This window comes from Lycium ferocissimum, unplaced genomic scaffold (assembly GCF_029784015.1).
Source record: "Lycium ferocissimum isolate CSIRO_LF1 unplaced genomic scaffold, AGI_CSIRO_Lferr_CH_V1 ctg685___fragment_1, whole genome shotgun sequence".
In the NCBI taxonomy this organism is placed as follows: Eukaryota; Viridiplantae; Streptophyta; class Magnoliopsida; order Solanales; family Solanaceae; genus Lycium; species Lycium ferocissimum.
In genome coordinates, this window is record NW_026726532.1 from 82348 (window position 1) to 108921 (window position 26574).

General features: G+C 34.9%; 3 protein-coding genes across 5 annotated transcripts; 1 reads left to right on the forward strand and 2 right to left on the reverse strand.

Moving 5' to 3' along the window:
- The first annotated feature begins 9442 nt into the window (after positions 1-9442).
- Positions 9443-12431, forward strand: LOC132045507 (cytokinin dehydrogenase 1-like). The gene is made up of 5 exons (XM_059436096.1): positions 9443-10168; positions 10696-10823; positions 11138-11398; positions 11486-11748; positions 11831-12431. Exons 1-5 carry the CDS (start codon positions 9538-9540, stop codon positions 12156-12158), a joined length of 1611 nt encoding a protein of 536 aa, XP_059292079.1. The 5' UTR covers positions 9443-9537; the 3' UTR covers positions 12159-12431.
- Positions 12432-13233: 802 nt separating this feature from the next.
- LOC132045509 (eukaryotic translation initiation factor 3 subunit E) lies at positions 13234-18131 on the reverse strand. The gene is made up of 8 exons (XM_059436097.1): positions 17893-18131; positions 15783-15937; positions 15361-15588; positions 15102-15223; positions 14403-14622; positions 13979-14121; positions 13675-13812; positions 13234-13575 (listed from the first exon to the last, which is right to left on the reverse strand). The coding sequence occupies exons 1-8, from the start codon at positions 18101-18103 to the stop codon at positions 13476-13478; spliced, it is 1317 nt and encodes a 438-aa protein (XP_059292080.1). The 5' UTR covers positions 18104-18131; the 3' UTR covers positions 13234-13475.
- Positions 18132-20772: 2641 nt separating this feature from the next.
- On the reverse strand, positions 20773-26231 carry LOC132045506 (calcium-binding protein CBP-like). 3 transcript variants are annotated; one of them, XM_059436094.1, is made up of 6 exons: positions 26123-26231; positions 25553-26089; positions 21585-21631; positions 21295-21470; positions 21152-21170; positions 20773-21070 (listed from the first exon to the last, which is right to left on the reverse strand). In XM_059436094.1, exons 1-6 carry the CDS (start codon positions 26229-26231, stop codon positions 20966-20968), a joined length of 993 nt encoding a protein of 330 aa, XP_059292077.1. In that variant the 3' UTR covers positions 20773-20965. The 3 variants fall into 3 exon arrangements, with proteins under 3 accessions (XP_059292077.1, XP_059292078.1, XP_059292076.1); XM_059436095.1 differs by lacking the exon at positions 21152-21170 and having other exon boundaries at positions 20773-21089; XM_059436093.1 differs by having other exon boundaries at positions 25553-26231.
- Positions 26232-26574: the final 343 nt, after the last annotated feature.

Sequence of the window (26574 nt, forward strand, 5' to 3'; positions counted from 1 at the left end):
AACTATTTTTGCAGCACAATTTTATGGTACAAAAAACTACTATTAAATAAAATTTCTTTCTCCCCAAAATTCAACTTCCATGAATCTAAAAATAAAGGATATTCTTTCACTTTCATTTGAAAGTAACTTCCGATATGTTGTTCTTTGGAATGTCAAATAGACATCTAATAGGTTCACCATTCATCAGTTTGAGCTTTGATTTTTCGTTCAAATTTCATGTAACTCACCATGTACATATTCGATTAATGATCATTTATACTGAGTAGCATGGGATACACGTGCAACGCACGTGTTCAGATACTAGTAACATATAAATATATCATTATGGGTGTTGAAAAAGACAATTTCAGACGATTCGCGAATCACTACAGATCCACTTCCGTAGGAAAAAACATTTAAGTCTCTCCTAAATTAGTATTTATTATTGAAATAAATACTACAAGGAATATATAAACATCATTTTCAAGAAAGTGAAACCAATTAAGCAACTAGTGGGAGGAAACTAATTAGGCTAGCCGTCAAACCAGAACGGGAAATTAACACATTTTAATTCTCAATATGTATGTAGCTAGAACCTAAGTGACCTATGATCTTGATTAACTTATTCACTTGTTCAAGAGAGCAACTTGATCTGAGTAACCAGAGATGGAGTTAGAATTTTCAGTGTATGCATTAATAAATTATTTATACATATCAAGTAGATTTTTATATATAAATACAGATTTTGAGCTAAAGATACTATATTATGTCGAATCCGTAGGTGAAACTGTAGCTCCACGCGAATGAGGAGCAAAGAAAAAGATGTCTTTTTTGATGATGTTCACGTGAAATCTGATTAACAGTCCTATCGTGTCTGTTACACAATAATACATATATTTCTATTTATAGATTGGGAAAGGGGAAATAAAAGGAGGGATGGCAATGGCACCAAAGGTCTTCAAATAAATTCTAGTATTCTACTGTCAATCGAGCCTTTAAATCCAATCTCACAGGTCTTGTGGAAAAACACTGAGATATAATCAATTAATGTCCCTTATTTTTTGGTATAAAAGAGTATATCTGTCGGTATTCGCTGGTCCGATTAATTTAAATTCACTACATAAGATCTATTAAAAGTGATTTCTCTACTAAGAATTTCTCCGGTCCCAAAGTTTGAACTCGAAACTTCTGATTAATTAACTATTGAAGAATCATATCAATCCACCACGTCCCCTCGTGGTAATTAATATACCTAGCTAGTTTGCCAGAATTGTTGATGAGTTGCTTTCAATCTAAAGGTTTCGTTGACATTCTTATTTTGTGGGGTACATAAATCTCCTAGCACTTCCCACTTCCAACTTGTTCTGATTGAATTAATTGACGAAGATAGCATAATTAGTAAAATCATGAAAATAAACTTTTAATTCATTATATTTTTCAAACTCGATCTAAAACTTTTAATTTAAGGCCTTTCTTCTTTTAGCCCATTTTGAACGTCGCTCAATTTTTTTTAAGAAATTCAAGAAGAAATATTTTATAACTCGACAAGTTCTAAAAGGAAAAATATAATATCTGTCTAAGATATAAAATTTTGCTTCAACTTGTTCTGTAATGTGTTTTCTTCAGGGTCATTGAACAATGTTTGGTATCTCAACCCAGATTATACGACTATGGAGTGTCGGTTACTTCACAAATTTTTTGTTAGCTTGACATATTCCATTAAAGAAAGTCATATCTATATATATAGAAAGCAAAATATAAAATTACATATAGGTGTTTACACTTTCCTGAAATTCCAAGAGTCGGTTATCCATCAAAGAAATATCCTTTAGGTCTTAAGTCTACACTCTACACTAGGTACACGAGCGTTCTTGAAGAGAAAATCATGTGATGAAAAAAGCACGAGCCTCGAATACGGTTTGTTTCTCACTGTCCCATCCCTTCTCTTCACGGAAAAAACTTACCTGAATCGGGTATTTACATGACCCCCGATAGACTTGATCAACCTTATAATTCTTAATCTTTCTCAAATTGCCAACTTGATTTCAAAACACTAAGAGAATGGAAGGCAGAGACCTAAACCCTAGAAAGCACTTTCAATCTCAACCATCAGCATGTATTTTCATAATTTTGCCTTCAAATTCAGTCTCTTGTAGTATTGGACCGACTCTTAGGTCCTGGGACATAACCTAATTTCATTCACTGTTGCCTCAGACTTTCAAGAAAAAAGAAGAAGCAAACGTCATATTGACAAGAAAAATAAGGTAAAACTAAGAAGCGTACAGGATGTTGACAGCATCAACTTGTGGAAAGAAAGATCACATTAAGCACTAATTAAATTGATGTACTATAAACAAAGGCACATAGACAAAATTAGAACAAGACGCAAATAATAGCGTTGGTTGTGCGAATAAAGTTCCACATTATTAATTAGCTGAAAAGAAAGAAAGTTACACATAAGGTGTAGCGATACTCGTAATTAATAGTGTGTTTTTGGAAAAGACTGTGCAAGCTTAGCCCAAAGCAGACAATATCATATCATGTTAAGAATATTTTGTGGTTGGTTTTGTCCAACAATTAATATCAGCGCTAAAGGGCCGACGAAATGAGCATGGAGATGGAGGAGATATGTGTGTGACACATTGATTCTCCGGATTTTTCTTTTTGGAAACACCGTGCGGGCTTGGCCGAAAATGAACAAAGATAATAATATTTTTCACCCAGTTTCATCAAACAATTGATATATAGTCAATGGTTTGATGAAATGAATATGAAGATGATATAGGCGTCCCGATAAACCCATGAATCCTAATGATGGATGACCCATGTAGAACTCGATTCGAATCCTAATGATGGATGACCTATGTAGAACTCAATTCAAGTGGCATTGTGATGATCATGTGGAACTAATTAGTCTGAGGAAAAGATTGTTGGGTGTGCATGGGAGCAAAATTTCATATTGATAATTGGAAAAAAAAAAAAGAAAAAAAAACTACATATAAAATGTAACATAGTACTCTTAATATTGTAAGGATTAAAATTGGCTCTAATTACATGTGTCACATTCTCATTCATAGTCCTCCAGGCCCAGCTATGAGCCAATTAGAAGCTACGAAATTCTACTAATATATTTTATAATCGGTATTGTTTTTGTCTTAGTATTAATTATGTTTCACCGACACTCAGGTCTTTCTTTTCGGTTATTGTCTCCTTTTTATCAGCATAGGCATAATATATATACCTCCATGTTTTAATTTTTAAAATAATATTTGATGGTTTTGCTTCTCCCATTGGTTCTTAAAAAATTATATTCATTTGCTTCTTGCCACAGAAAATAAATACTTCAATGATTTAGAGATCCATTAAGTAGGGAATGTCTCAAGGAACTGTGCATGTGGGGTTCAAATGAGATATTATTTTTCTAATCAATGTGTTCGGATAAATTTGCGCGCACCTTGCTTAATAGCAAATGTTACCCTGCGACCTCTCAACGACATTAAATATTTTTGTCAACCAAAGCTTGAAAAATTTGGAAAAAATCACCTAATTTTTTTTTTATTTCCGCTGTAATTTAAACCTTAGAGGCTGAAACCACCAGGTGAAATAAGATTTCATAGACAGAATGAACTACGAACCTACAAAAAGAAAAAAGAAATGACGTGATGATTTTTGAATAACAGTGGAAAAACCTGATGCAATGATGTTGTCTATGAGAAAGAATCTAAACCAGTCATTATATGTATCTGCTGAGTCAATTAGGGGAAACTAGCTAGTGGATACAGGCAATTTTTCTAAAAGTATATGTCCTTCGACCTAGAATTCAACCAAATCAAGAACCAATTGTTTCTACTCTTTATTATTCAAGAAATGGACTAGATGATTTCTTCAAAGAATTTTAAGGCTACTTGCATATGTCAATTCCTTAAGATTATCATAATAGTGGATATATTTATGATTAAATTGGTCAGGTCCACTCAGAAAGAGTTACGGGCACAAGAGGTTCATCGAAACCTCCTTTGCCAGAATATTACACATACATTTATTTCCTTATATCTTGAATCTCTTAATTTATTGAGAATATTGGCACCGCCACCAGATTCACTTAGAATCCCTTGTGGTACCTGGTAGTAAATGTCATGATTCAATTGGTCATGAACATCATAGGGTTTTACTTTTTACAAATTCCAGCGTACCCCATATCCTCTTAATATTACACCACTGAATTCCAAACCCATGACTTTAACTTGGCCTCTAAAGCTAATTCTTACTCCTCCTCCTCCTTTAATTTAGGCCCTACTTGATTCTTTTTACATAACATTCTCGACTGTATCCAGTCCGGTAGGTCAATCGCCTCTAGCCAGTGACATTTAAGAAGTAATTAATGGTAATTTCTCTGACGCGACACCAATATGCTAATTAAGGTGTTGGAATATGAAAGTTACAGTTTATTATTCTTCCTTTTAGATTATGATGGAATTTTATATTGAATAATAGTTTATTATTCTTCCTTTTAGATTATGATGGAATTTTATATTGAATAATTAAGAGAATGTAGTTACCCGGAAAATGAAATAGTCATTGTAATTGCTAGCTAAAGACTAGTTAGGCAAGTTGCTAAATGCGCCCCTCTTAGGCTAAGCTATCTATAGCCTATTTGCTTTAGATATTGGGACCACACACTTTCCATTAGTAGAATAGAAGGAAGAAAAGAACAGCAAAACCCTAGCTATGTAATTATCTTGTCAGGAGAAAAGTACCACGAAGCTGTAAGTGCTACTTAATTATATGAGGAAAAAAAAGTTGTAATCTTAATTGGTACAGGACCCGACCTAAAATTGTGAGGCCCTAGCAAAATTCCAAATTGGCAAATCACGAGAGATGCTAGATATATAATGAAACAAATTCTAGAGCTTAATAACATATTTTAAAATCACGGGAACAACAAATTGAGTACACACTTTTCCTGAGAACCTAGCTACTATTTTTACATATACTTTGATAAACATATTTTTGCAATTAGTGGAGACTATACACTAAGAACGACTGAAGTAAGAAGTTCCCAAGTGATCGAGCAATGTCCCCATAAGTACATACAGTAAGAATCAATGTGAAATCTCATCGTTGCATAGCTCTGGTCTTATATATATATCGAACAATCAACATGTTGTCGATCTCTCACTATCGAGCACCACTTACATTTGTGAATCATGTACGTACGTACAAGTCAGGGCCGGCCTAAGGGTAAGGCAAATGAAGCCTTTGCCTTAGGCCCCAATTATTTAGAGCCCCAAAATTACTACAAATATTAGCTATTCTATTATTATATATAGCACATAATTTATGTATTATTATTAATATTAATAATTAAAAAATGTAAACTTTTATTTTAGTTTGATTGAAGTTGTACAGATGAGTGAGTAAATAACTGTAAAAAAATTCATTAAATTAAATAGTATATTAATATTCCTTGTTGATTCTATTTTTTTTTTTTTTTTTTGCTCTATATACACTCATTTCTCTTTCACGTTTTTAATGATTTTACTTTCGATTTTTCTAAATTAGCTACTTCATTTTGTCATGTTACTTAATTTTGTCATGTTAGATCCATGCATCAGAAATCAAGCAAATTTGTCATCTTTTCTAACTGAGAAATCACTAAAAGCAAGTGATGCAAAGTTAGAAACTTGATGGTTAATAGGTCTGTTTTTTTGCGTTGCTACACTTAAATTACCATGCTTTTGCCTACGGTAAAGTTCGGAATTGTGATGTGCGTGCCTTACCATTAGATAAAAATTTGGGGGTTCTTTTGTGTCTCATTATAAATTATATGAATTTTACGAAATAAATTTAGAGCTCTTTTGATATATTTTAGCTTTAGGCCTCTAATATCATTGAGCCGCCCCTGGTACAAGAGCTATATATTTCTCCATTGCCAGTTCATAATAATGCTTGCTTATTGAGCCGAATACGGCCCCTACACTGCTACACGTCCAGACAATACCAACCCCTATATTTGGAATTTTGGATAGTAAAATTATCCCATTTAATCTGTCCCAGTTTGGGTGAGTTGCCCAATACGTTAAAGTTTGGACGGATTAGTGACCCATTCATCTATTAACTCATTTCATCTTGACCTGTTGAAATTCAGTCTATCTAAAAGTTGAGCTAATTTACACCAAAAGAGAGTTTTAGTGGCAATATATTTTCCTTTTAGTGGCAATAGTTATTGCCACAAAAACATTTACCAAAGAATTGTTTAATGCTATTAGATCCAAGGTCGCTAAAGCCTTTAGCCGCATTTATTGTTAGGGCTAAAGTTTGGTATTGCCAGTAATAATTGATTCTAGAATATAATTAGCGGAAATTAATTTATTGCCGCAAATTAATTCCCGCTAAAAGCATATTTTGTTGTAGTAAATTTAGGCAGAGTATGTAGCCAAATTGACTTGTATATAATAAACCTTGTCAAAATATTTAAATAAATAAATTAATTGGTTTGATATGTATATATTTAGCTACAAGATAAGGTTGGGGGGTGTGTGTTGGGGGGGGGGGGGTGGAGGAGTTGGGCTTGTTAGATATGACCTATTGTTTAGTCCATCCTTACTCAATCTATTGTAACTCAACCACTTTTGGACAGAGTTAGGGAATGACTCATTTATCGATTCAATCTATTTTGACACGCCCGCTCATTTGTCATCCCTAATTCTCCATTTGTTGTTGGTGGTGGTTGGCATATACCAAGAAATATAATGAAATGCATGCACCACCAAAGGGTGTGGACTTTTGGTGGAATGAGAAACATTCATCCTCCCTTAATCGAGGATATTGTCTTATTTGGCAAGGAGAATTAATAGTATGTATTGATGGCGGAACTAGGATAAAATCACCTATTTATACAGTTAATTGACACCTCTTAGACAAGGATATGTATTCCCATAGTGAGCTTTCAATACTGTGAATTCAAATGATTTAGACCAGTGAATTTCAAATAATTGGATGCTCGAAGAAAGAAAAACTAAAACAACATGCATACTCAAAGAAAATCATTTTATCCTAAATACTAATATATAATGGATAAAGTATGGTTTCGTTAACATTCATCTATTGGGTATCTCCATATATACTGATGTCAAATCCATTTTTATGTTATCCTAAGAATCATAATTTTATTTATGTTTAAAACCACTATACCTAAAGACCATACATAAGTTGTTTATTCTTCAAGAAGGTAAAATAATTTATGATGCTTCAAGATGACAAGCTCAGGACCACCACTATGCCAAAACAGTAATGTTTCATCAGCCACTCTAAAATCAAACAGCAATGAACTTAGTAGGGGCCTCCCCATTTTAGGCTCTCAAATAAGCACTAAAATCCATCAAACATGTATATCTGACATTTAAACCCAAAAAAAGAGAGATATATCTGACATTACTAGTGGATGAATGAGCTTTCCAAAAAAAAGTCATTATGAATGAGGTATCAAAAAAGTCATCTTGAAGATGACACAAGATCAAACAGTACACATATCCATGTGAAGAGAAATTTGAAATTTCAAAAAATGTGGTCTAGTAAGTTGAAAAGGGTGAATACAACACGAAGAATGAGCAAATTATTGTAGCCATTGAATCTATGATTCATTGAACAGAATGTAAAATAGCACATATCACCTTCATATAGAAGTGACTATCTTTAAAGAAAATGGTGTCAGAGCCTCACCTTATTTGGAAAGATCTTTACTTGGTCCAAATCCACAGTTTTTGCGGATAAATTTTTTGCTCAAAATGGCAATAAGACAGTAAACTGTTAGATGGCAGTTGATACAGTGAAAAGTACTACTCCCTCTGTCCCAAAAAGATTGTCTTAGTTTGACTTGACACAAAGTTTAAGAAATAAAGGAAGACTTTTGAAATGTGTGGTCCAAAACAAGCCTTTGATATTTGTGTGATTGTAAATCATCTCATAAGGTTAAATTGTTTCTAAATATAAAAATGTATCAATTTTTTTGGGACAGATTAAAAAGGAAAAGAAGATAATCTTTTTGGGATGGAGGGAGTAATAATAGATGATAGATGTTAAATGTTAACTTGACCCCAAAAACTAGGTAGCTCCTGAGCTGAATATTGTCCAAGGCCATATATGAAAACAACCATTGAATACCTCAACTAAGGAGCCGTTTGGACATGATTTGAAATCGTGCTATGAAATCATGATGATTTGAAGTTGACGTTTTGTTTGGACATGTAATTTGAATTTCTTAAGTTGTATTTTTTTTTTCTCATAGACATAAAACTCCACAAGTTATGAAAACCATCAAAACTTTTCCAATTCTTATACAATCTTATCAAATGAGCAATCATAGTTCATAATAAACTTAACACGCTACTAGAAGGGCTCTTTAAAAAATACAACATCAATTGATCGAACTTTAGTTCAATAAAAAGGAAAATTGAACATGAGTTGTTGTGTAAGTTGTAACTACTCTTTAATATAATCCTCCCACATGGTATGGACAATCTCTTCAGTTGGTAAATGGTTGGTAAGAGTAAATTTGTTATAAATATACTACCACTTGCAGATCTTTTAATATTTGATATAAATAGTTGGTAATATATCTACCAAGTTAAGGATCTTTTTTTACACAATATAAACTTATGGGTCTAGTTTTATATATATATATATATATATATATATATATATATATATATTTTTTTTTTTTTTTTTTTTTTTTTTTTTTTAAAATAAATCATGATTTTAATCACACCTTTTTGGAGAATTAATGGGATTTGAAATCGACCCCCCAAAGATATGAAAGTTGAAGTTGAAATTTTATGCGAATTGCATAAACAAACGCTGATTTAAAATAAAAATATGAAATCATGATTTTATATCGCATGGACAAACGCCTACTAATGTTATAGGATAATATAATACTCTCGCCCTGCACATCCAATGCTTGATACAGTGGGAAGTGTCAATAATAGGTGTTAGCGTACTCGACCCCAAAGACTGGATAGCTCATGAGGCAAGTAATGTGCAAATTTGTATATAAGGAGACAACAATTCAATACCTCAACCAATGTAGGACAATCTAACACTCTCTGCCCCGCACAACCTGTGCTGAACATTAGAAGAATGGAGGCCGATATTCGATAAGCCAAGAATAAGGTTAAGTTTGACTTTGATACAATGTTAAAAAAATGACATTGAGCTTAACTCAATCCCAAAATATATCTCATAGTAAGATGCAATGACAATCTATCAATACATGAAATTTCCCTCTTCAATCTAAAGAAAGTTGAGCCAAAATCTGATAGATTTCCTAAAGCATCCATTTGCAAACAATAACAACATGATAGTCCTTGACCACAAGTATCCAACATTGACAATGACATCTCAGTCTCTCAGACATACCCCTATATATTCTCTTCAAGACCCTTCCTTTTTCTCCACTCAACACCTCTGAATATTATCAAAGAAAAGGCAAAAGTATTTAAAAAAGGGACCAAACTTTTCTTTGTTCCCACAACCACCTTTTCTCTCAATATAGGAAAAATGAAGTCACCATCCCAGTTTTTATTTAAGCAAAAGCATGTTGTCCTGAAATTGCTTATATTCATACTCTTCAATTGTTCAATCAACAAAAGTAACATCTGTTGTAATCATAATTTTGCCTCCCCTTCAAGTTTGATTATTCAAACATCGAAACAACTGAAACTTGAAGGGGACCTTAGTTTTGAAAAATTAAATCATGTAGCCAAAGACTTTGGTAATAGATGTCACTTCCTTCCATTAGCAATTTTGTACCCAAAATCAGTTTCTGATATATCTTCCCTCATAAAACATATCTCCGAAATCGGTAATATACCTGTTGCTGCTAGAGGCCATGGCCACTCTCTAGAAGGCCAAGCTCAAGCTTATCAAGGACTGGTGATTAATATGGAATCACTTCAAACACCAGAAATGATATTCAAAACTACGGAACTTCCTTATGTTGATGTTTCTGCTGGAGAGCTTTGGATAAATATCCTGCATGAAAGTCTTAAACTTGGGCTTGCACCTAAATCTTGGACTGATTATCTTCGCCTCACAGTTGGTGGCACTTTGTCTAATGCTGGAATCAGTGGACAAGCTTTCAAGCACGGACCGCAGATCAATAACGTCTACCAACTCGAGGTTGTCACTGGTATGTTTGTGCACAACCGTCTTAAAAGGCGTTTGGATAAGCTTAAAAGTCTGTCAAACTAGCTTATAAGCACTTTTTGACTTATCTACACGTATGTTGTTTAGTGTTCTTATAAATCGAATGCTTATATTGGATCATAAATTTAGCTTTTGAACCCCCTATTATATTTATATGTAGTCCTAACCTTGCTACTCTTATTTCCACTAGCAATAGAACTTCTGCTCGTAAATAGGGATATAAACTTACTTCTTCAAGCGAGCTATACTTTAACTGCCTAAGGACTGGTTATGCCAATTTCCCTAGTTGACAATATGACTTTTATGCCTAGCAGTAACTTGGATCTTATGTTCTTTAGATGTCCAGCTTATCTGTGTGTCCCATCTCCTCCGAATGATCGGTTTAGGCATCCTTAGCCGAAAGAGTGGTCTTTACGGATTTGTCGTTGTGTGTCACCTTGACATCCCTCCATATTATTAGTCTGAACATATATTTTGTCCAATGCTAGTAAATAATATTTCTTCTTGTAGGTAAAGGAGAGGTGATTACTTGTTCAGAGGAGCAGAATGCAGACTTATTCCATGGTGTACTAGGAGGACTAGGGCAGTTTGGAATTATTACCAGGGCAAGAATTGCTCTTGAAACAGCACCTAAGAAGGTAGTCATTGAACTCCCAAAACCAAATAAGTAAGATTACTTTATGCCAAATACTTTATGCCAAATACAAAGACGGCCTGTTAAAAGTTGGCTTGAGTTTTCATTCTGACAGTTCAACTAAGTCCAGTACCTATTGAACACTCCAATCTCCTCACTTACGTGACTTATCTAAAGTTGGAGGGCTCGATAGGTACTGGCGTTAGCTGAAATGTCAAAATGAAAACTGCCAACTTTGATGGGCCGTCCATGTATTTGGCCATCAAAAAGAAAGAAAAGCAAGCTCATTTAGCATTGATAAGAATCACTTATTGACAGGTCAAGTGGATCAGAGTATTGTATTCAGATTTTGCCGCATTTTCCAATGATCAAGAAAGCTTGATATCATCTCAGGATACATTTGATTATATTGAAGGATCTGTCATTATCAATAAAACAGGACTATTGAATAACTGGAGGTCTACTTTCAATCCTAAAGATACACTTCTAGCTAGCAATTTCAGTTCTGAGGGCAAAGTTTTATTCTGCCTAGAAGTTGCCAAATACTTTAATCCAGAAAACAAAGATAGTACTGATCAGGTAAAATACTTTAAAATCAGTAAACTTTCCTGTTTCCAGGCTTTGATGACTCTGCAAAATATTGACCTTGTTTCCTTAATACTACAGAACATTGATATCCTCTTATCAAAGTTGAATTATATCCGATCCACGATGTTCCTATCAGAAGTTTCCTACGTGGAATTCCTTGATAGAGTGCATGTTTCTGAGGTGAAACTCCAAGAAAAGGGGTTGTGGGATGTTCCTCATCCATGGCTAAACCTTCTAATTCCAAAAAGCAGGATTCTTTATTTTGTACAAGAAGTTTTTGGAAAGATTCTTACTGACAGTATCAATGGTCCTATACTCATCTACCCCGTCAACAAATCAAAGTAATAAAATTCTTCATACTTAACCAATCTCCTTAGAGAAATAATATGCATTTTCCTAACAATTTTCTTGTTGTTACCTCAGGTGGAGAAAAGGAACATCACTGGTTACCCCTGAAGAAGATGTTTTTTACCTGATCTCTTTTCTGTCTTCCGCTATGCCATCTTCAACAGGAAAGGATGGACTAGAAAATTTGCTAGATCAGAACAAAAGGATACTTAATTTTTGCAGAAAAGCACGTATTGGAATGAAACAATATTTGGCAAATCACAAGACTCAGGAAGAGTGGAAAGATCATTTTGGTCCTCAATGGGAAACATTTGCTAGAAGGAAATCCATATATGACCCTTTGGCTATTCTTGCTCCAGGCCAGAGGATTTTCAGAAGGGCACCAGCCTGTGAACCACAATGAGCTTTTCAGTATAAATAACTTTAATAGATAGTCTTTAGCTTTAGATGAATGGCCATCATGCTCAAAAGTGCAATGAACAAATGTACATTCTTAAGTGTGGCGGGACGGGTTAAAAAGCACCAGCTGACCCGCCTCACTGCCATCCCTATATATGTTTCTATGAAATTTGCCTATTAGGTAAAGATTTTAGATAATGAAATGTACATTCTTAAGTGGTCAGGTGGTACTTGGTAGTTCTACTTTTTATAACTAAATGGGATGCAGTTTGTTTTCGATGTTGAATTAACTTCATGCAAGTATAAGTGAAATACTCCCTCCGTTCTTGCCAAGTCATACGTATGCTTAATCTTTTATTTTATCCTTTATGCATTAGTATATACATAAAAAGCCGTTAAAGACATAATATTTAAGGCTCAGCAATTTTGCCTGCACCTCTTTGTCAAGCGCACTAAATCTATTATAGATGTTACTAGAAAAGCCGATGATGAATGATGAAGAGTATTGAATTGAACCATTGAGAGGTGTCTCAAATACCAGAAACGGGAATAAAGAACGCTCTAAGCGATCACAAGGGGCAACGTGTTGAATTGAGACATTGAAAGGCGTTTAAATCACCAGAAACAGGCATCAACAGGACTCTAAGCGATGAGCAAAGGCGCGTTGAATTGAGCCACTGCAAGGTGTCCTAAACACCAGAACCGAGGACTACCTGAGCTAACGACAGAGGCAAGGACACTTATGGACCGACATCCACTAATAATTGATCGATCTTACTGATATCATGAATAAAAATGTGAACTCTATTATGTGCTGCCCACAAGCTCCATTTGTCGCATACTAGCTAAGGCTTAGACTAACTGAATCTTAGAATAAGAGGAGCTTATTTTGGTGGTAGCGTCACCATCGACCAAGTAAAAAGGTTCGAGTTGGTATGAAGAAGGTGATCCCTCTAAGAAGGGGTGTACCATGGGGCTAAAGGCATGAAGCTTAACTGACAAATCCATAGAACATCTACAATTGATACAGTTCTCTCTTTGCTGATTTTGTGTATCAAGGCAATACAAGATGCAAAGTGTAGACACCCTATGAACCATAACACCTAGGCAATATAACCAAAAACAATTGTTCTCCCAGGCAAAAAGAGTATACACATACAGAGGTCCTCCACTTCCAATGGATTCACCATGAATCTCAAAATGTTCCTCCAAGGGAAATCCAGGCATTAAAAAAATAAAAACAAAAAACATTCTTGAATATAAAGGTTAATCAGACACCAGAGCAATGCAAAATTGACGCTAGCTTAACTCCTCAACCAAACTATCGAGCAGCCTGTGTTTGTGCGTGTTCAAGAAGCTGGCTGACTAATTTGTAAGTACGTCCAGAAAGGGCCTTGGTATGATCGATGAGCTGCTCATACCTGAACAAGAGAATACCCGTAACATCAGATGTATGCTAAAATGGGTCAAAACATATTTGCATTAAACTTTTCAATTAGGTACATCTGCATAAAACTTACACATTCGGCTGACTTGGCTCCATTATAACTGTCCCTGTCTCGGTGTCGATCTTAGCATCAAGCTTTGAAGTCCTAATAAGATTCACTATCCATCGCTCTGCCTCCTCAAGGTTCAAGTTTAGTTTCTCAGCTAGAACTCTGCCATATATGAAATGAAAGAAAATGGGGATTAAATGGGCACAACTTTCCTTTCTTAAGCAACTACCCCGACAACATCCCTTCCATGAATAACAAGGGGCAAGGGGGTATGGGAAAGGAATCCCAAATAAATCTAGAAAGTTACTTCGACGCATTAGCTACATACCCCATATCAATGCGTTGGTGAATGCGGCAGTAGGTCTCGGAGATAAAAAGGCGAGCATTTTCAAGGAATTCATCTCTCAATGGCACAGAGGAAAAACTCCCCTCTCCAACACTTTTTCCAAGGAATGGGTCATTCAATATTACCTGCATATAGGGTCCATGTTAAAAAGGGAGGGAAAACAGCTGCACTTATGTACTTGACAACGAGTATCAGACACTAGCATGTTCAAGTTCTACCAAACTTATAAATATTTGCAAAGAAGGTCCTTCCTTTCTAGTTTCAGAAAACAAATCTTCACTTCATAAATCATCTTAAAGCCAATTATAGCGAATGAAGTTTCTACTTCTCAAATACAAGAAATTAATCATAGAAGATCATGATATGAGCATGCATCAAAGCAGATAAACTAGGCGTGGAAGCTTACCTCTTCACACTCCCTCATCTTTTGCTGTGCGCCATCAAAATCATAGTTGACGTAAATACATGCCAAAAACTCTGTGATGGGATCTTTGCAAGAGTATTGTTCCTGCTGAATAACCTTTATAAAGTCCTTAAATTGAGGTCTTCTCCGCTTGTTGACAATAAATGCAGTTGCCAAGTATCGCAGCAAGTGGGGAGCACTTGTTTGAATGGCATTCAAATACCTACAAGATTTCATGATTCAAAAGCTCGATCAGAAGCAGTAATTCCAGATCCTGACAACAAAAGAAAAAGTAACAGGTGCTATAATCTAGAAGCACCAAAGAAGAAATACCCTATCTTAATGTAGTGTTACCACAAGAGAAAAGCATCAATGGAGTTATTTCAAACATTTAGAAAAATGAGAACATATTTCAAACATAATCCTGCAGTACGCACACTAAGAATACTACGCATTTTTTGACCCATGAGACTATACTTCCCATGTTTCATTTAGTTTTCAGGGCTCCATTTTGTTCCCACTCAGGGAAGCAACCAGGACGTCCGAATGACTAAATTTCCCTAAATATTTCCAAACATCACCCGCAGCGAGTGATAGTATCAGAAAAGATATCTAGCTGAAACAAGATGGGGAAAGCCAAAAAGAAGCAGCAAAGAAAACAAGTATCTATAAGCAGTAGTAACTAAAGTACAGTCGGCATACTTGTCCTGATTAAAAAGGTCAATGATCTGTGTTCTGCCATTGTCATGGTTGAAGAAGATGAATAGACTCCAATGCATTAACCATATCCTATTCTGAACTTGATTCAACGGAGTCGAGAAACTCTGCAAAACATGTGACTCTCTTAGTAAACTTAGAAACAAAAACTGAGCATCGTTCAACTTTTCCAAATAGATACTCAACAACTTGTAAGATCAACTCAAACAAACAGATAGTCGACTAAACATACGAGTAATATTACCTTTGAGTCGATAATTTCCTTCAAGCGGTTGAGTTCCTCAAGTGCAATATCCCAATTCTGCATCAATATCTCCGCTGCAAGCTTTCCCCACAATGCACTAACGTTCCTTTCACTGTTTGTACACAAGGCTCGGTACTGGTAAAGATAATCAGCAGCACCAGAGTAGTTTCCACATTCAAACTGAAATTTGGCATATTGATACAATGCCTCTATCTGGTCTGGACCAATCTGCAAAGATTCATAAAGCCAATTATTTAGTAGAACAAACAGGGAGTATTCTTAGATCAAAATACATTGACCATCACTAATCAAATGAAAAAAGGTATTCACAAAATTAGCTAGAGAACAATTTCCCAAGTATCTTATATAACAGAAAGTATTAAAAAAGAAGGAACTTTATATTACGTACTAGACCCACACACCTGGTACCGCTCGTGGAGCAACTGAAGATTGTGCTGTTTGTCAGCTCTCAACTCCTGGACAGCACTGGAATTCTGCAAAAAAGCAATCAATGGAGCTGCAGCTTCCTCAAGTGCTTTCAACCTTGCCACAACCTCAACTCTCCTCTCCATCATTTCTGAATAATCAAACAGCAATTGTAAAGACACATTGCAGAATTAAACATGCAAAGGATCTCCAAAAATCACTTCTGCTCAAACTAAACTTTTTTTTTTGATAATCGATAAACCCCCGAGGGCAAGTGGCGAACACATACCAACAGATTATCTAATCTAAGTGTACCAAGACAACTAGGCTTTACTCTCATATAATGGATATATAAACAGTAGAGCTCAAATAGAGAACACAGACAACAACGTTAAGATTAACTCCCATACAAAATCAACATGTGAATCACAAAGAATACCAAAAATTGCAAGAACAGAAAAGACTGTTATAGGAAAAACGACTAAACAACTCAAACGAACGTCAGAAACCAAAAAGACTGCACTAGCAACAAAAACACCTAAACTACTCCGAAAAAACAATAACTAAACAAGACCTAGCTTGTGCTCAACTCTACTAGTCTACCAAACAGCTACTGCATAAGAATTGCCACCAATGCTGGGATTCAAACCTGAGTTCTACAGATTGTTACCTATACATCAACTACACAGATATCCCCTTGGGATAACTCCTAAACAACCCCTAGAGAGCATATCTATCAAACCGCCCTCCCCCAAAAAAAACTTTCGCTAAAAGGGCACAGGTAACAAGATTGGTAGAGAAACAAATTAATTAGCATTCACCAATACGTGAAACCATGTAAACATACGTCAGGTAACAAGATTGGTAGACAGTGGCGGACCTAGGATTTTTACCAAGTGGGTTCAATATATAAGAAATATATAAATAACACTGTATATACATATATATTTTTTAAAAACAGATTAAATATACATGTATATACAGTGTTATTTTTCAACGAAGTGGATTCATATGAACCCACTTGAAACCACATAGGACCGCCCCTGTTGGTAGAGAAACAATTAATTAGCATTCACCAATACGTGAACCCATATTGGTGAATGCTAATTAATATCGATATGAAGAGAAAAAGGTCTCCAGGCTGCTACTCCTATACCTCAACTATACAGATATATATACCAACGGGACAACTACTAAACTATCTCTAGACACCATAGAGACCAAAATTACAATCACCACCCCCCCCCCCCCCCCCCTTTCCCCCAACAAAAAAAACTTTTATGCTTAAAAAGGGCACTGTTAATTCTCCAGATTGTTTCTCCTATACCTCAACCATACAGATATCCCCTCGGGACAACTCCTAAACAACCTCTAGGGAACATATCCATCAAAATTATAACCCCCACCACCACCCTCCTTAAAAAAATAACCATTTTTTGCTAAAAGGGCACAAGTATTAAGAGTAGTAAAGAAACAAATCAATTGGCATTCACCAAAAAAAAAAAAAAACTTTTATGCTAACTAAAAGGGATACTGTTAAGTTTCCAGATTGTTACTCCTATACCTCAACTACACAGATATCCCCTCCCCCTTTTGCTAAAAGGGCAATAGTACTAAGATTAGTAAAGAAACAAATTAATTAGCATTGAACCCCTACAAACACACATCAATATTAAGGGAAAAAGGAGATACCTTGAGGAACAACACTTAAAACAACAACTTTTTTTATATAATGACCACTTAAACAACTTCTAGAGACCATATCCATAAAAATTACAACACCCCACCAAAAAAAGAACCCCTTTTGCTAAAATAGCACAAGTATTAACATAAATAAGGAAACAAATCAACTGACACCTATATAAACACACATGGATATGAAGGGGAAAAAAAGAGATACCTTGAGGAACAACACTTAAACAACTTCTTTTTTTTTTTTTTTAATAATGAACACTTAAACAACTTCTAGAGACCATATACATAAAAATTACAACACCCCCACCAAAAAAAAAAACACCCCTTTTGCTAAAATGGCACAACTATTAAACATAAATAAAGAAACAAATCAATTGGCACACATATGAAGGAAAAAAGAAAAAAGAATACCTTGAGGGACATCATCAGTATGATAAAGAGACTTATGAATATCCATAGCATAATCAACCATATTAGTATGATTAAGAAGCTCAATCTTAGCCTTAAGTATATCTTCATCAGGGTACAATTTGCTATCTTGCAAGAACTCAAGTAACGGAAAAACCAAATGCCTGTCCAAGTGTGGAGCTACACGTGGCGTTAGGTCATACTTAGCAGCCATGATTTTTGAGCTTCAAAGGGTTACAGCCGCTTTGAAAGAACAAGAAAGAAGGGAAGTGGATCTGTTGTTTGATGAACGTTTTTTAGGGTTTTGTTTTTACTTTCTTGGCATAAATATATTGTTGAAATGCACCCCTTGGGTTTTGATTATTGTCACCTTTACCCAACTTAAACAGGACTCCTTGTATTTTTAATTTTATTTTATTGTTTATTAGAGAAGAATTTCAAGTTTAGACATAGAATTTTTTTTTTTTTTTTGAGTAATTTTGTCGACCAAAATACGAATAAAAAACAAGAAATTCACTTACAAGCCGTTTAGACATGAGCCCGTTTGGATTGGCTTATAAGTTGGTCAGACCAACTTATAAGGCATTTTTAATATATTTGAGTATTGATAAAAATAAAACAAATTTAAATTAAGTTAAAAGTCTTAAAATAAGTTCAAAAAAGTTGCTCAACTCTAACTTATTTTTTGGCTTAAAAGCCATTTTTGTTTTGACCAACAACTTTATCCTTTTATCCTTTATATTCTCAATTAATTCCAATACTACCCTTACTTCTAAAAACCCTTTAAACACTTTTATCCAAACACGTAATTGCTTATTTATAAAATAACTTTCAAAGACTTAAAAGTACTTTAAGCACTTATGCTTAAAACCCGCTTTTTTTCAGCTAATCCAAACGGGCTCATAGAATTCTTTTTTAAGAATCTGTTTAAAATATTAACATATTCGATTTTGTGAAGATGAATTTTTCAAGTTCAAAAAGTTAGTAAAACAAAAATTATACTCGCAAAATTTTACTAACTCTTTTTTTTTTTTTTTAAGTGGAATACATGTCCAAACAAAACTTTTACTTACTAACTTTTTTTTTTTTTTTTTTATATTTACAAATCGTAACTAGTTTTGTTATATATAATCGTTGTATTTCGCGTTTTTGAAATTCCAAGTTTCAACCAAATATATTGTACAAATGTCTATTTAACTACAGAGTTCACATTTTTTAAATCGCGGCACAAAAATATAAATTTGCTCCGAATTATGCAAAATGATAAATATATGGAGCATTTGCTTCTATTTTAAATGGTAAATCAAATTATCAACCGTTATACTATCACGCCATTACACCTACCGTTGAAGTTAATATTTAACCCTTATCCACTCTCCAAATTACTCCATTCCAAACTTTTAGAAATACTTCCAAATAAAAAATATACACTGGAATACAATAAAATATGGTTGATTGTTTAAGAAATATAAAATTGTAGTATGCCTATATACAATTACAATGAAATATATCGAAAATTGTTTCATAAATTAAAATGCCATTAAAATGTTTGAAATATACGATATCCGAAGCATTTTATCAACCTTCTGAGCGAAGCTCCACAACGGAAATAGTTTAACCACCGTGAACCAACGCCGCCACCGTTCTTTATTTCAAGTGGCGTTGAAGATAAAGATCAAAAACCAAAACGTCACTTTTTCTTGAACAAATTTATATTGAAGATTAAAAGTTAAATATCGTTTTTGTTCTTTATCTTTCAGACTCCATTATCACCCCATAAAAATGAAAAAGAAACTAATTTGACGATGATAATTAAGTTGTTCCCTTTCACCCCAATTGACTCTTTATCTCAAAATCTAGCCGATAAATGCACACATTAACTAACATATCAACATTCGATGAAAACAACAAAATTCAATACAATAATATCATTCAATTTACGTCATCGTCTTTTGTACAAGAGAGAGAGAGTAAGCACCAAAACAATAAATTCGTGTCAAAAAGTTTAAAATCACAAGTTCACAACAAATTAAAAGTAAAAAATAAAATGAAAAATCAATAAAATCAAAGGTAGTTATTATTCATAAATGGTCGTGAAGGTGGTGTGTTGTGTAAATTTTCTTATCAATCAAGTTGGAATACATGTCCAAACATAACTTTTACTTACTAACCCATCATTTTTTTTTAATTTTAAGACTCATCTAAACACAACACTTTACTTACTAACATATAATGGGACACAAGGATGTTTTTCTACGACATTGGCCAAAAGAAATTCCAAGTTTCAACCAAATATATTGTACAAATGTCTATTTAACTACAGTTTGTTTTCACTTTATCATTTAAATCGCAGCGAAAAAAGGTCAAATTTGCTCTGAATTATGCAAAATGATCAAAATGATCAAAATTTACTCCTAAACTTTGAAGATGGGGTCACCGTTCTAGCTGTGTCCTACATGAGCTTTGCTTATATGTTCTTCATTTCATATCCTTTCCTTTTTCTATTGTTTTTTTATTCTTGGTGCTTCTTTATGGAGTTGGAATAACAACAGCCAGCTACAGTAAGCTTCAATCCCAAGCTAGCTTGAATTATTCTTTTCTTCTTGTTCTTTTTCTTCCTCCAGTTTTATGTTACTTGTGACAAATTCAATAAATTAATAGGATTAGCCTTGCCAATTATTTTACGATCATATCAAGTGGTTGAAACCCGAGTACTGAATTCATAGAATAAAAATTCTGAATCCTTCTCTAGTTAATATGTTCTTCCGATAATGTGTGGTGCAAACCATCATATGAAGAACTAGCCTTGCCATGTTGCGCTCCATAAATATGTTTAAGCTGTCAACAATATGTTTCAATCATGAACACATTAAAAGCAACACATGGAGGATTTATTTTGATATATCCCATTAACTGCTGCAAAACACACAGACTTCTACAAGAAAGTGATTAAACTTCACCCTACTGAACATTGTGTTACAAAACCAACAGAAGCAAGCACATCTCCTAAAAACAAATGAAGTCAAAGCTGGAAAGTCATAGTAAAACCACCCGTAATTATAAAATTCACATGCGTCTACGCGATCAGAAAAGGCAAAACGGTTAGCATGAAGGACTCATAAGTGAACGTAGCCGAGCCGGAATATGAAGTATCCTTCTCCTTGAACTTCTCGGTTAGCCCCTGCAAAAGAAACGAAAGCCTATGAGAGAACAAACAACTAACTATTCGAATGTCTGGAATAGATGAAACACTGTAACTTACTTTAACAGTGAGGCAGCACCTGAATCAAGCAAAGGAAACAAAAGCACAAAATGTAAAAATTAGCAAAGCATAGAACAAAAGAAAAGAGATATAAAGATATAAGAACAATAAGAAGAAAGATCTGCATTGATGCAGAAACATACTCGATGAAGTTATCATATTCAATGGCCTTATTCTTTCCACCAGTTTTGTCAAACTTGGAGACCAGCAAATCCAGGATAGATGGTGATACAGCATATCCCAGGCTAAGTAAGGCGTCCCTCAACTCAGATGAATCAATTTTTCCACTCCTATCCCTGTCAAATCTCTCAAAAATTCCCTGCATACAGGATGTTCCAATCAACTTGCATAGAGAGGGAGACCTTTTTTGGAGCTAAAATGAAGAACACAAAGAAGTGCAAAGGTAACCATGAAAAATGCTTCTTCAACTTACCCTCCACTCCTGAAGACTGTAAAAGACTGAAGTGAATTCTTTGGGACCTGCTTCCAAGGAATAAAAAAGGTCAATAAGTAGAAAAGGTAAAAGGGAAAGATCTATATACTCAACAAGAATTTTTCTTCAAGAGTATATCTCCAGCTCAAATTCGATCAGCATCATTAAATGGATTCTCTTGATTCACTTCAAATCCACTACCACTTGGAAATTGGAAACATAGAAGACAAGGGAAGCAGAAAGATAAATTGAACATATTTCTGCTTTCTCTCTCCTCTAGAAAGATGTAGAGGAAAGAGATAAGTCAAGAGCACATATTTTCCCAACTACCGTATGCGGAAATATTAAAGTAGAATAATGGTTCTTCCATGACAACTTTCAATCCATTAACAATGTACAGTTCCTATAGGTAGTTCTGTTCTTCTAACCTAATGGCTCAACACATGGCTGATATTTGGCACAAATATCTATGTTTCGTGTCATTTCACATCCTATTCTTATGACTTTTGTCGCTTAATCTATGATGAAATCGTCGTATCTGAACTTATGTCGTTGTATTTCATGTGTATAGGTACGATGAAGACAAACGATGAAAAACCGGGCTAAAAGTGATTGATTTTAGAGCATATGATGATTACACGAGGTGACGAGTCGAAGACCACAAGTGATGAACTAAAAGGGGAAAAATTGAAGGGTCTCGCTTTCATCCGCATAGCGGAAGAATCAATTTTTGCCATCCTTCCGCATCGTCAAAAAAGCGGAGGCCTCAGAACATTGCGCTTTCCTTCCGCATTGCGGAAGGAAAGCGTTCCGCGCGGTTCTCCCGATTCCGAGATTTGGTTTCCTTATTTTTTATTTTTTACCCTAGACTATATATAGACGTTTTATTTTAGAAGGTGTAAAGGGGGATTATCCAAGGATTTGTAAGCCACCGTTTCTTCTCTCTCTAGGTTTTTTTTTATTTTTCATCTTTTTCAACTCCTAGATTATTCATGAATTCTTTTGTCTATGAACGAATCACGAAGTAAACTTCTTACTTCTAGGGTTGTGGCGAAAGACTTGAAAGTTGATTTGATGACAATTATTATTTATTGATTTTCCATATTTTGGTTGCTTATTTATTCTTGATCTTAATTGTTTGATTATCCGGCCAATAGTTAGACACTATCTCGCGCGGTGCGCGAAGAATCTATATTCACGTACGTAATAAGAATAAATTTTGTTCGATTTAATCGTTTCTCCAGGATGAGATATACCCTTTAGCCCTACTTAGTTGAATCAGAAATAAATGCGTTCTTGTTACCTCTCTTGAGATATAGGCGTTATAGTAACATCTCAAAGTCCACTAGTAATTCGAGAGAATATCATAAAGCATAATTAACCCGTCAACTAGTAAGAAATAAAGATAGGCGAAATTGATATCAACCGATTGTCGAAAGCTACGACTCTTTCTCTCATCCTAATTCTTACAATCTTTGTCAAGATATTCCCAGAGATAACAAACACCCATCACAAATTGTTTACCTTTCTACCGTAGTTTAGTTCAACAAACATCTTGATTTTCACTTTTTTGAATAGTTTCATCCAATTTCAATTAGTTTAACAAAGAGAGTCTAAGTCTCCCGATATCCGGTAGTTCTGTAACAGCCTATATTACTTGTACGACCACGTATACTTGCGTGTGCGTTTGGGAGCAACAATGGCTTAATGAGATTCTTAAAAAAGGAGAGAGAAAGGAAGAGCAGGAAAAAACGAATAGAGAAGCAGAAAGGGAAGTAGCATCGCTATTCACCATATTGCCACATGCTAAGTTTGATCCTTTTACAGAGAACTGATGGTGATCACTAACTTGATGCATTTCATGCAACTCTTCTACGTAGGTCATTCACTGCATCAGGTCCTCAACGCAAATTTCGAGGAAAAAAATGTCAGAAGTGCTTTAGAATCACAAAGCCTAAACTGGAAAAGGTCTGGTCGTATGATTTATTTTCTTGAGCATACTATGTAATACAACTTAGAACAAAATAGTATTAAATTTAGCAAGATAATGTTCAATTCTCAGCACATGTAGATTCTAAAACTTATTGGCCCAAGTTGTAGATATTTTAATCTACTTTTGCAAAAGACTTTCCTGCTAAAAGATGTCTTTTTTTTTTTTCTTTTTATAAGGCAAACCCAACCCTGCAATTCCCCATCAAGGGACCAACACTGTCTTTTCTCACTCCCTGTCCCTCTCTCCTTAATGACTTTAACTACGATTTCATGGTTGGAGGTAGAGGGTCCCTTCCACTAGGCCAACCTTCTTACTAGATTTTATGTCAACTCAATAAATGTCCAACTAAGACGAAGAGAAATGGTCAGGCAGTCTGTGTAACTAGTTCTTCATGATAACTCTTGGCACCAACTCAAGGAACAACAAACTCAATCCGTGCCACATAGTTCTATCTTCTAGACAATGAAATTAAGAGCAATTAAACAGGAATTTCAGCTGCCAGCTGACAGAGCTGTGGGTTGGACAAACCGAGTTTCCCTTATCTGTTCTAGCACATGCCTACCTGTCTAATATACGCGCTTACGATTGGCCCACCAATAACACTAGTTTAAAGTTTATCGAAAGTATAAAGTATTAATCAAAATTACTTCTCTTTTACAAACGGTTACTCCAAATGACCTTCTTCAACAACTCCACTCACTAATCAACCTAATTGGAAATCTAACATAATCATAAGTACCTTTATAAATTGAATACTGCATATTATTATTAATTGCACGCATTCTAAAATTTTCAGCATGGAATTTATCACCAATTCCTTCGTTTTTAATGATGGACGGCAAAAGTTGAAACATTAATCGGTTCACACATAAATAACAATAACAAAACACATCCGGTGTAATCCCACATGTGGGGTCGGCTCAAAAGAAGTCGAATCAAAGCACAATTAAAAGGAAAATAACGATAGCAAAATAGCAAAGCAAATGAAGCAACACGTAGTAGTAAAATTGAAGAACAAGATAATAAACGAATACTAACTAATACTACTCCATCCGTCCCAAATTTATGTGATAAGACTTTTGAAGCTTGTGGTCTAAAACAAAAGTCGTAGATATTGGTGTGGCTGTAAATCATTTCATTAAGGGGTAAAAGGGAAAGTTCTAAGTTAAATTATTTCTAATATATAAATGTATCATTCTTTTTAGAACTAACTAAAAAGGAAAGGGTATCATATAAATTGGGACAAGAGGGAGTACTAAAATACGCTGTAATTACTTTAACAAAAAAGATGATTCATATTTCTCACCCCAATTAAGCATATAAATTAAATGGAAATTTTCAAAAATATACAGCTTTCTAAAATTATTACGCCACGTAGCCAGAGGCGAATTTATGTATAAAATTTGGGTCACGTGAACACATGGTCACTCGACTAAACTCGATATATTATGTGTATAATTCTAAATATTTATCTAATATTAACTGAAAGTCATACCAGGCTGGCTGTGTTTATTTTCTCAAGGTCTCAGGATCAAACCCGAGCTCCTGCATGTTTTAATGCTTTTATTATTTTCTAAAGCAGCCTTTAACTAGCCTTTTTACATTATTTAAAATCCTTTTTCTTCTATAATTCTAATTACCCAAAAAATAAAAACTTTGTTTCTTTTTTATACTACATACAACAACAACAGCATACCCAATGAATTTTTTTCCCCTATTTTTTATATTATCCAAGAGTTTTTTCCCCTCAAAAAGCCTCAAAAGGCAAAAGAAATCAAAAAACCACTGAACCCATCCTCTTGAAACCCTGGATTCGCCTCTACACGTAGCCCAAGATACAATATTCAACATTATACATAATGTATCAACCTTGTATGAAGTGTATAAAATGTGTTCACACACAAATAACAAACTCAAAATACGGGCCACGTGGCGTAAATATTTTCAAAAGTAGACATAGAAAAAATGGAATTACCGATTTTCCTAGTGTTGGTATTGGTGAAGAGATACATAAGTAGATGAACAGTCCTCAAACTGAAACTCTGATTATACGAAGAAAGCGCTTTCTGCAGCTCCTTATCATCAATTAACCCACTCCCATCTTGATCCGCGAGTTGAAAACACGCGATCACATTGGGATCTGTGCCAGGCGGAAAAGCTGAAGGAACGAGCGACGCAAAAGGGCTACTACTCGCCGCCCCATAAGGTTGAGGTGGTGGCGGCGCGTGGTACCCACCGTAAGGAGAAGGCGCGTGTGGGTTGTCTTTAGGGGGTTTGTTTGGATCGCCGTAAGGTGCTGAAGGTGGTGGGCCCGTGTTAGGGTAACCACTGCTAGTACTACTACCGTAAGGTTTGTTTTCTTTTGGAGGTTTGTGTGGATCACCGTAAGGTTGTGGTGTACCTGCGTTGTAGGGAGATGCAACTGGAGCGTAAGGGGAGTGAGTTTGTTGAGGTTGTTGTGGTGGTGGTGCACCGTAAGGTGATGATGATTGTGGTGGTGGAGCACCGTAAGGTTGTGGTGGGGCACCGTAAGGTGAGGTGGAAGATGGTGGTGGTGCACCGTAAGACGGTGGTGGAGCGCCGTATGGGGCGGAGGAGTAGGGCTGAGAAGGTGGTGGCTGGCCGTAACCGTAACCGTGTGGGTAACCGGACATTTTTGTAGAGGTTGAGAGAACAAAAAGAAATTCTGTGATTTTATAAGGAGAGAGCTTAGATATATAGTAGTGTTAAGTAGAAAGGGCCTGGAAATGGGTATTAATTACGCGGTTTGCCACTTCGCTCTGGATGTTGCAAAACCAAAAAGACTCCACAAAATTACTAACACTCTGTTTGGATTATTGTCACTCATCGTTTACAATAATAACGATCAGGATATTTTATATCAACATTTTTCGCTTTATGCATTATATCAGATGTAGTTGTCTAATAACATTTTTTTGTTTAATTGAAAAGACTCTAAACTATTGTAAATATTAAATTTACCAATAATTACTAATA

Bases quoted from the DNA above. Each gene is read 5' to 3' on its own strand.
- LOC132045507 (XM_059436096.1), top strand. From the start codon at position 9,538: ATGAAGTCACCATCCCAGTTTTTATTTAAGCAAAAGCATGTTGTCCTG. The intron at 10,824-11,137 runs GTAGTCATTGAA...ACTTATTGACAG, and splicing joins TTGAAACAGCACCTAAGAAG to GTCAAGTGGATCAGAGTATT. The intron at 11,749-11,830 runs GTAATAAAATTC...TTGTTACCTCAG, and splicing joins TACCCCGTCAACAAATCAAA to GTGGAGAAAAGGAACATCAC.
- LOC132045509 (XM_059436097.1), bottom strand. From the start codon at position 18,103: ATGGCTGCTAAGTATGACCTAACGCCACGTGTAGCTCCACACTTGGAC. The intron at 15,224-15,360 runs GTAATATTACTC...CATGTTTTGCAG, and splicing joins AGGAAATTATCGACTCAAAG to AGTTTCTCGACTCCGTTGAA. The intron at 13,813-13,978 runs GTATGTAGCTAA...CATATATGGCAG, and splicing joins CACCAACGCATTGATATGGG to AGTTCTAGCTGAGAAACTAA.
- LOC132045506 (XM_059436093.1), bottom strand. From the start codon at position 26,231: ATGTCCGGTTACCCACACGGTTACGGTTACGGCCAGCCACCACCTTCT. The intron at 21,632-25,552 runs GTAATTCCATTT...CCTTGGAAGCAG, and splicing joins TACCAACACTAGGAAAATCG to GTCCCAAAGAATTCACTTCA. The intron at 21,471-21,584 runs GTAAGTTGAAGA...TCCTGTATGCAG, and splicing joins ACAGTCTTCAGGAGTGGAGG to GGAATTTTTGAGAGATTTGA.